Source organism: Apis dorsata, unplaced genomic scaffold (assembly GCF_000469605.1).
Source record: "Apis dorsata unplaced genomic scaffold, Apis dorsata 1.3 scaffold_82, whole genome shotgun sequence".
Taxonomy (NCBI): domain Eukaryota; kingdom Metazoa; phylum Arthropoda; class Insecta; order Hymenoptera; family Apidae; genus Apis; species Apis dorsata.
In genome coordinates, this window is record NW_006263380.1 from 1,000,911 (window position 1) to 1,012,305 (window position 11,395).

At 29.2% G+C, this 11,395-nt stretch overlaps 1 protein-coding gene across 1 annotated transcript; it reads right to left on the bottom strand.

Moving 5' to 3' along the window:
• Positions 1-1,836: 1,836 nt before the first annotated feature.
• LOC102680789 (protein yellow-like) lies at positions 1,837-3,851 on the bottom strand. The gene has a single exon (XM_006610978.2). It carries the CDS (start codon positions 3,311-3,313, stop codon positions 2,018-2,020), a length of 1,296 nt encoding a protein of 431 aa, XP_006611041.1. The 5' UTR covers positions 3,314-3,851; the 3' UTR covers positions 1,837-2,017.
• Between the last annotated feature and the right edge of the window lie 7,544 nt (positions 3,852-11,395).

Here is an 11,395-nt window from a genome sequence, read left to right on the forward strand (position 1 = left end):
TTATTCTTTGTCCTTCTTTTTTTTCCTTATTCAGTTAACTAAAAAAAGGGAACGAACAAAACGATAGATACATGTTTTGCATTTACATAAGACCATACAAGATTTATCGTACGTAATTTTTGTTTCAAATAGAATGATTATGTCATTAAATAACAAATATATATATATATATATAATTAATAATAATTATTATCTTATCTTAAACTTATGATAATAAATGACTATTTCCTGAGAAATGAATCCTCTGGAATCCATATATATCATCTAATATATGACACGATAAAATAATATGCTAAAAACTTGTATTCTCATATTGGCTGAAGTAATTAAAGGATTAAAATAATTAAAATTTCTCTCCTTAAAAATAAGTTTATATGTATATTCTAATTACTTCAAGCAATATTAACTGTTTATTTCAAAAATTAGAAACTATTCTTCATTGTTTGAATAGGAATTTATAAGTAACGCGTGCCGTATTAAAAATCACAATGGCTTTAAGACAAATGAAAAGTCAAGGAATGGAATGTTGCCGGTATCGCGTTACAGAGGATCAATTTCTCCAGGTAATAAAATCAATGTCATTCATTATCGTTGCCTTCAATTTGTTCCCGAGTTGTCGTTTCTATCTTGTCGAACTTTGATTCCATAAAATTTATGCTCGTTAATATTTCGTTTTTTTTTTTCCAAACCATTTTTACAAACTTCCAATGAGCAGAATTTTCATCGATATAATAATTTTCATCATAGTTCTTAATAAATATCTTTCTTTCAATCTCATATATGTATCTTAGAAGCACAACGTGAATTTTTATTTAATTTCTCTTTTAAGTCGTGCAATCAGACTGGAAGTGTTTTAATTTGATTGACAGGTTTAATACTCTTCATTGACGATGTTAATTTGAGGTCAATTAAATACGAATGGCATTACAGCGAAAATTTAGTCTGTATAAAAATATAATTTTTTTACCCGATTATTACGATATGACTTAACGTTCAGCAATTCAACTAAGTGACTTGATTAAACGCGAACAAAAAATGAATATTTATGAAATTATCAATATATAATACATTTACAATAAAAATATTTTCATTCCGAAGTACTGACTTCTCTTACTAATATTTTCTTATAAGAAACATTATTGTAAAACTTTATTTGATTTTCAAAATCTAAATCTAAGAAAAATCTAAGAAAATATTTTTTTTCTTTTCTTTTTTTATCATCAATAATGTTATTATACAATGTATGAAAGTAAGAATATTAAGCCATTGTTGAGATTGAAAAGAAAAATAGATACATTACTGTTCGTAATAAAGACGATGTAGAAATACTTATTCGTAATAGTACCGATGAACTGCAGGAGATCAATTTTGCTCTCGGTCCATTTCGATGAAAATCTTGAACACAGCAATTGCGATTGTGAAAATGACATTGAACAAAGATGCTTTTGGTCATTTTGATTCTCGAGAAATTTATTATATTATTATTTTACTTCTTGATCGAATTACTCTTCGATTGGCAGGATTCTTCATCTTTGTTTGAACAACACAGATCTACAAACTTTGTATATAATAATATAATTGTGAATTAAAATTTTTATTGCAATCAAAATTAATTAACCATTCAAGATCATTTCTTTTATCATGAAAATTATATTAATAAAAGTTATAATAATTTTCCTGGAATATATATATAGTATCACGTATCACTTGAAATCGATATATTTCTAAAAAATAATATTTATAGAATTAAACTGAAATAAATAAGATGCTAAAGAAATAGAAAAATTAAAATTAATATTAATTAATGATCTCAAATGATCAAGTACTTGATTTTTCTTTCACCATGATTTCAGATCACTTACAATTAGTATTCTAAATATTCAAGGCCACCAAAAATTCTGGACGGTTCATCGTACGTATTATCTGTAATTTTGTATTTCGAAAAAGATAAAATGTTTTTAATATATCCGAGTATATCTGAAGAAAAGAGAACAGGGGAACAAGAGAGAAAGAAAAATTACTGCACGACGAAAGCCAACAGAATGGTTAATCCGGTAGTAACGGCGAGACTAATCCTGTTTGCAGTTGAAGTGGGAATCTCCGGCTGTTCCGGCGCGGTTCCGTTCTCCAAATATTGGTAACTTTTAACTCCAGTTTGTGATCTGACTACTCGATAATTTGGTATGCTAACGTTGACCCGATTCTCCAATATATTTTGCAAAGAATTGGTAACGCAATAAAAGTTACCATCCTCGTCGAACGCAAATGTATCTGGCCATTGCATCCTTTCATGATCTCTCGAGATCACCCTCTGCCCAGTAGTGAACGAGATGGATTGTTTGGTATCCCACATAGCTACAGCATCATCAGCCAATAGTCCAAAGTATAATACTCCTTTGGCTGACATCATCATTCCATCAGTTTGAGAATTTTTTCTTCCTAGTTCTTTAACGTAACTATCCACATTGCTTTCATTGTTCTTCAGCACTGAAGTTGGTATAGAATAAAGATGGAAGGAGGATAATGGCGAGTAATATATTTGTCTGTCGTTACTACTTGCAGGAGACAAAGCAATTCCATCGATAGATACAGGTATATTTATGGGAGTTTTGGAAATCATGAATTTAACTGCTTCGTGTTTAGCTTTCATAGAATCGTGTCTAACTTTCCACGAAGTGTTGTTTCTCAAAGAGTAAACAATTATACCAGGATCGTCGCGATCACTGTCTGTAATGTATGCCATACCACCATCCTCGTGATCCAAGACAATATCATTTAAATGAGCTGTACCATGACGAGCTACGTTCGTAGGAAATTCGTAAATTCGTAGAACCTCGCCATTTTTCTCGAGATCTAGGATTACTAATCTCGGTGGACAAGTGGTCTTTTTTTCTAAAGAAAGAGGTGACATCTTGCCAGAATCTAGTACCCACATACGTCCTATGGGATCGATCTCCATACTTTGGACCATCTGAAATGCACTACAGTCTCCAATTTTCTGCATCTCCCAACTGGGGAAAGCTTCCAGTTTAGGAGCAGTAATATAATTCACCGGTTTAGCAGAAGTGACTCCAAGAGTTACAGGTACTCCATCTTTCCATCTTGGTATTGTCAAATACATTTTACCCTTCCAAAATTTAATACCGGCTATGAAATTATTGGCTGGAACGTAATCACCGTGGCTGATTGCATACTCTTTATTCTCTTCCGATGGCCACATTACGTCGATCGTGTTCCATTGAAAGACTACCCGGAATGGTTCGTGACACTTTGCCACTGCGACGAGAGTGAGTAAGAGTACAACAATCTTCATTTTCTACACTGTATTTACCCACTGTATATGTTTCTTTATCACGATATATCTCACTTTTCTTAGCCTGATCACGTGGCAGGAAGAGACGAAGACTTAACAACGATCCAGTTGAAAACTGATATCCGGAATAAGAGTGTTTCGCAGCCCGGTAAATGTCGCCAGAGAGAGGAAGAAAGTCTATTCTCGAGTCGACCGGCGTAACGAATATTTCGCACGTGCCAACTGCGTTGGCTGGTCTGTTTTTGTCAAGTAACTGATCAACACTGTTCACTGACCATCCATTTACCTTGTGGTGATCTCAACAGGCCTATTACGCGGAGACGATCGCGGTTTGACTGACGAAGACGCGGAGCGTCGCTTAGAGAGGCGTCGTCTCCCCACCAAACGACGTGTATTAACACACTATGATCGTGTGTGCAAGTGTATACGCTATACGTGTGATCGTATGTGGATGCATTTGGATATTGTATGTGCAACAGGAACAAGGTATCCCCACTATTTAATTTCCAAGCGAAACGTAGCTCTATTATTTAACCGATGATGCATCATGGAAATATAAATTAACATTGTTATTTGAAATTATATTCATCATTGTTGATGAACGATACTCGCTTCGTTTAATAGAGTTGACTTTATTAATTTTCTATTAATCAAAACGATTTAACGATTTAAATAGTTATAAATTATTTCTTGTGTTCATTGTATTTTAGAGAATTTTTTTTTTTATGCTATTTTTTTTTTTTATTCTAGAATATGGATATTGAATTATATTCATAAAAAGAAGATGATTATTGACTCAAAAATTTATGAAATTTAGAAGTATATAAAAATATATTGTAATAGTATTCCATGGCTAAACTAGAAAAGTTTTCCTTTCTTCTTATGAATCTCTTGAAAGTATTATCACGTTCATAATTTGTTTTCTTTCTTTCATTTCTCATTATGATAAAAAAATCATGGTTAAATTAGCGGTGATTCTCAATCAATTTTCAGCTGGTAATTAGATTAATATCCTTCTTAGAATTCTATTTTTTCTTTCTGCGTATGTTCATTGTTAAGTTAAACGAAAGACGGTTGACTGAAATGGTACTGAGACCGGTGTTGTAAGGCCGGATCCATTTGAAAGGGAAACGTTGAAAAGGGTGAGCTTAGAAAAGACTGTTGTGTTACGTTTTATATTGCCTAAGATGATCCCGAAAAATCGATTCAACAGTCGCTTCTTCGTACTTCTCCCTTGGACAATTACGTTATTCAGAATTTCGTTGAATTCGTTTTCTTTCTTGATAAAGAAACTTGATCGAAAGGCAACGCTATCATAGAACATTCATTATAAGGAAATGTTTATGTGTGGAGATTAGTAATAGGAGAAATTTGCACTTCAATTACAATGAATATATTTTAAAAACCATATTATCCATTTTAGAAAAAGTATCAGCCAATAATAGTTTTAATTACAATGTTTATATTATATCAATATCGTCATTCCAACTATATGCTGATTAATTTTCTTATTCTATATTATATATGCAATAGTAAGACAATAGTAAGACAATATTCCCATTTAATTGTTTAAAATTTCTAAAAAAAATTTCTTTTCCTTAAAAATCTATCGGAATTCTATTAAAAATTTTAATTTAATTTATTTTTTAAAACTTTTCATTTAATTTTAAGACAGATTTACATCTTTCCTACTATTTTTTATCCAACAGATTTAGTTATGTTTGCTTGAATAAATAGATTTGAATACAATTACATGAATGCAATTATAATGATTTTAAAAAATATTGAAACATTGGTGTAATTCTGTATATAAATAAATAATCCTTTAATAATTGTTATTTGAATATTACATTCGAATTTACGAATTAACCAATAGATGTTATATTTTTAAAAGCAAAATATAATATTTCTGACAGTTATTCAAATATTTATAAAAATTTTCGCAGAAAGACAAAAAGATAAATTGTCTGTCATTGCCAATATACGATTTATAATTAAATAAGTCTTGAACTATATAATAAAACTACCTGTAATAATGATCCATAAAAGAGATGAACATTGATTGGTAAACGGATGAGCATAATTGTTGACTCATGATCGTGTGACATGTAACGTAATGTTATAACAGTAATGAAGAACGTGTATATTGGTAGTATATCTATAATAGTGTTAACTATTTTTACATCATATCATCAAAGATTCTTCCAGACATTTATAGAATCATTCTTATTCATTGTTTTGATCCATTATAGAGTTTTAAGATGCTCACCACGTTTCTTCAATTATATAATATAGATACATATATACATATATTCGTATATATATTCTTTCCAATTCATCAAGTGATCATTAGAGGAACGCTATCAATCAATCGTTATCCATGAGAAATATTTCACAATCATAGAATTGTATTATATCGATTCAACATCGTATATGCCTTCAAATCTTCTTATATATTCCTAATATATCTATATAATTTCTAACCATTTTCAATTATTTTTCTCATCAATGTCATGAGTATTTTTATTAAAATATATCTTATAATCTTATTTGGATTATATTTTAAATTAAATTATGTTTTTATTCACCAGGTAATCATATAAAATAAATCATATATCTTTCACGTTACCAACAAACTGTATAAATATTATATACTTTCTGTCATGCCTAGTGATCTAGCAATTTATTTCATTGTCCATCCCAGCCAAAATTATCTGTAATTATTTGGCGAACATTTTTGTGAATCTGAATTGAATTTTTGAAAATTCTTTAAAATATTACCTCTAAATATTTAAAACTAAAAATATTTTTCTAAGTGTTTATTTTAGTTATTACATTTGTTTTTTATTTCATGTTTCAAATTAACATAGTCTCATTTACTTGTTAGTATCTTTTGTTAGTGATAAAGTTATTTTCATTTCATTAAATATTCTAATTTATAAATTCTTTAATATTATAATTAAATTAATCATAATCTTCTTTATGTTAAATTACAATGTAGAAATGATGGCCAAAAAGAAAAAAATAATCATAAGTAATCAAATGCGTTTCAAAAGCACACCACATTAACATGCTAAGAACTAGACTAACAGAAAGGTTAGAATTACAGATTTATGCTAATTGATTGCTTATTAATATTGTCGAAACGATTTAGTCACAGTTGGCTAGCAGATACTATGCCATTTCTAGCGCTTAGAAGTATTAAATGTACGTGCAAGAATGTTACTTTAATTGACACTGGTCCCACTTTAAATATTACGATTGAATTTCTATTTGTTTGTTAGTCTAATTACAATGCCGATGCGTTTGTATTTTATCTATTATCTAACGGTTTCTCTCAATAAATATAATGAAACATCGTCATTATGAATTTAAACTCGATTAAATATTCTCCTTATTTTTTTCAGATTGAAATTTTTCCATTTTACTGATTCAGCGATGATTAACACATTGCGAAATAATAATTGTTCACCGAGATACCTAAAGAATGCGAATAAGAAGTAGAAACTTGCTAAGAATCATCGTTATTTTCCTTCCAACGTGTTTCCCAACGTCTGTCTTCTTTTTAGAGTAAATATTGTATCTCGGTAGTCTTTGCGACGCAAAAACCACAAGTCTTTTGTAAAATCTGCAAGCATCTAAATTTTAGATGTATTATAAAAATATATTCGTGAATTTGACGCGTGAATCTTTCACAACAATCATTATATAACATCTATAATTTCTCAGTGAATTTCCGTGAATGAAATATTAGTTTATGTAAATGATATAAATCATTTAACATCAAATTAACAATTTAATACTGCTGATTGATCATTTGCTTACAACATTTTAATTTATTTATTAACATTTTGCTTATAACATTTTAAATAATTTATTTATTCTTGAAATTGATAATTAATCTTTCAAACAAGAATTAAAATCTAATGTATTATCTTATTAATTTTTTTTTGCAATTTATATCTGGTAATCTTTATTAATATATCAAATAATAAGAACTTTTTGGAAAATCGAAATTGATATTAATGGTGAAACTGATTAATAAACTTGATCATTATATAATTGCAAAGCTATTGCAAATTGATATGAATAAATATACATACCTACATCACAGCGAATGTTCGTAGGCTTGAAAATCAACGGCCTTGTCGTGCTTTTATGTCGACGTAGTTTCACATCCTCTGTGAAACATCAGTTGCATTCGCGACTGAAAATTCATGTCATGGCCCATTTTTTTCCTTCACTTTCATTGACGTTATCCAAATTTGTTTTGATTTTCCATTGAATTATATTGTCACAATATAACACGTAATTCGTTAATTCCTTTTATTCTTTACTCATTTCCTCTTTACTCATCTCTTTGATAATTCCAGACACGAAGTATTCACGGTCACAATCAACCTTCGTCGAAAGAGCTTTCACTTCGAATTGCATTAATAATGTCTTTCCTTGAATGTAAAAAGAAAATATGATAAAAAATCAAATATGTTTAATCAAGCTTATTAAAAAACACGCTTATATAACGTGCTCGAAATAAACTTATATCAAAGTGCAACACTGTGAATTGCTTTAATAGTGTGGATGACTAATGTAAAATCGTATTTATGAACAGAAGATGAATTGCTCGATAGAGATAAATTTTGCTGCGCATGACATTGACAAGAAATTTGTCGAATTCATCCATTGGTAATCCGTTGTTGGAATCGACAGCCTATCATTTATTTGGACATTTCTTTCCCATCGTCACTTTCGTCCATTCTTCGCCAAAAGACGATTCTTTTCCATCTACACTTCTAACTTTTGTACAAAACTAAAAGTTCAATGATCTCAAAACAAGACCCTTGATAGCATCAGATTACACTCATAAATTTTAACAAAGTTTCCCTATTAAAACTCACCAACTTGTTCCTTGGACAAAATAGGAATAAGAAAATTTCCATTTTATAATTTTTTTATATTTTTTATATCCATAACAAACATCTTGTCCTTAAATGAAAAATATAAATCAACTTATATTATACATATATAGTAATAACTTTAATAATCTTAAATACAATTTAAATATATCAGAAATAAATGCTAAATATATCCTATATATATATAGAATAATAAAAATGTTTATCAATGTATTTTCGCTTATATTAAAGCTGAAAGACGATGAATAATATTTCACGAATTATCCATCATTAATTATATTAAATGTTGGACCTTATTCTGTCAGAACTAACATGCAAACCCATAAACGGGTGAAATGGGAAGTGGTCCGGGAAATAAGTCAGGCTGATTTAATGAACATAAATGTGCGAGTTAGCATATCGGCAAAGGCTGCGCCCTGCGCATCCGTTTTCCAATGGCCTAAAATCCACGCTTACTCTCTTTGTGTGTCGACGATGAAAATAACCCCATCAACGTAGGAAGAGAAGCTAGGTTTACGGATTAGAAACATGAAAAGGAAGGCAGGCTGAAAGAACGATAGTGTTGCTATCAATAAGACCAAGGAAAAGAAATTTATTCGATTGAAATCGGTTCGATCATAGAATCATCTTTTTCATCGTTCCCAATCTTTCTCTAATGGATATTATACGAACTACAGGCATTATATTTTGCAAATAGAAATGGCAATTGAAGAATAACGTTCGTTATTGTTTTTTTAATATATTTAATATATTTAATTAAAAGTGTGTCAGTAATTTGTCATTTATCCTAAGCTAAAAAAAATTTATGATCAATTTCTTACATGAAAAATTAAAATTAATTACGTGAGTAAAATAATTATATCTTTTCATTTTGTTCATTATGTAATTGAATTAGAAGTTCCCTCTTTGATACAAACTTTCCTTTTCAGACACACCGGATTACCTTTGATTTTAAGCACTCAAAACCGTGAAATCGTTGATTATTGACTAAAGCATCAATTTGTACTGAAGTGAGACTAATATGCAAGAATTGTGCTTCCGGCATTTTCAAACCGCTGAACTTTTCGTATGTCTTCCAAGTGTCGAGCAAAAACTAAAAAAGCTGGCAGATTTGTTCGAATTTGTGTCAACTTTTCGTGGATGCGTAATTTTATTATCCTGAAAAGGATGATAAGATGGCAACAACCACGAGAAACAAAGAGTAATTTCTAAATAGTGATTGTTAATATTAGAAAATTTTAAATAATAATAAAAGTGATATTAAGCAATTTATGAATCACATGAATTGATTGAATTAAATTTTCAAATATATGCTTCATATCATTTTTATATATATATTTTTAAGTACATATTTTTATTATAATTGTCCTTCTATTCTAATCTTGATAATGTTAGGAAGTAATAGAAGTATACAATTTTTGATTCATATGACCACCAGAGGAATTTCTCTGACATTCCTGATTCTAATTCAAGTTGTGATGTCACACATCATGAAAATTGAAGCGAAAGCTTCGCAATAATATTGTTAGTGCGAATGTGACGAGAAATTTATAAAAGAGAATAATGATGAACATGGCATCATTTGATACAAAATTTTATTTGATTGTCAATTATACTTGTCAATCATTAGTTTCATGAACTATAAAAGATTTATCCAAACGAGACTAGAAGAAAAGAAAAAAGTAAAAGTAGGACAGATGACGCCTTCGGGTAGAATTGTTTTCATTTACGATTCAACTTATTTCACGCTCAATTAACGATTACGACTATTAACTCTCTGTATGGAAGTTTTTCATATGTTGTTCTTTAATAAATTTATATGTTAATTATATAATATATATAATTATATATTAAATCTTTTTTAATGAATAATTTCTAATTTTCTTCCCAGTATCTTAATAAAAACTAAAATTATGTTTATGAAATTTTTTACAAACTATATAGACATAAATATAATAATACTTTTTTTTGTTTAAAAGAAGTTAACTATTGAAACGTTTACATTTTTCTCGTCATGTAACAAAAATATTAGTCGAGAGACTGTCTAACTAGCTGGTGATAATATGATAAATGGACATGTTAGCAAAGTTGAGCGTGTTAACTCCGATTGGATCATTACTGCTTCGAAGCTCAAAAAGAAAAGAGGTTTCGATGCTTCCAGAGATTTTCACGCTCTGTCAGGGAACGCAGACTGTTTAATCAAATTGAACGACGTTTCGTGGGAGATTGTGTAACGCACAGGAAATATTCAGTGAATTCTAATTTTGAGACAGCTGGATAAACGCCCAGTAAATAAATTAAAAAATCTTCATCGATCATTAATTTTATTTTTTCTAAGTCGATATTTCATTCTTAAATATAACTATAGAATGTAAAAGTTTCGACAAATAGGATAAATTTTTAACTGCTGGAATAAAATATTTGGAACATATTACTAAATGTAAATTTTTATTGAATAATATTTCGACTTAAAATTAGAAGCAAGATAAAAGAAAAAGCAAGATAAACTTGAAATCAATGTACATATTAACGAAATTAATTTTATTAAAGAACTTTATTAATAGAAGATTAGAAAACTTCAATTATTCGTAAAAGATATAGAATCTAGAACATATTTTCTCGAGATCAGTAGGTCACCTATTCTAGACAGCATGATGTCGGCCAGATGAAATCGTAGATCGCTGGTTGCCATAACGACCAACGGTTCTCCCTTTATTTTTCTACCTACCCCTAACATTGTGTATAGTATTCCAACTAGATCCCCTAATCTTTCTATTCTGTACGATTACAAGCTGTGCTTCTCCATTCAGAACCTTCAATGTTCTATTTTTTTCGCAGAATTTTCTATCCTGCTTCTGACAATTCATCAATAGATTTCATTTCGATTAAGTGACGAAGGAAATGTGAATACCAATTCGGTATAATAATATTTTAATCTATGTTCACGACCGATTACATTTGCAAAATTAAATAATTTATTTTTAAATTTCGATAAAAAGGATAAAAAGAAAAATAAGATAAAAAATAGTTTTATATATATATATATTAAATATTATAATATAATAATATATATATAAAAATTTTTATTCCAGCAGTTAAAAATTTATCCTATTTGTCGAAACTTTTACATTCTATAATTGTATTTAAGAATGAGATATCGACTTAG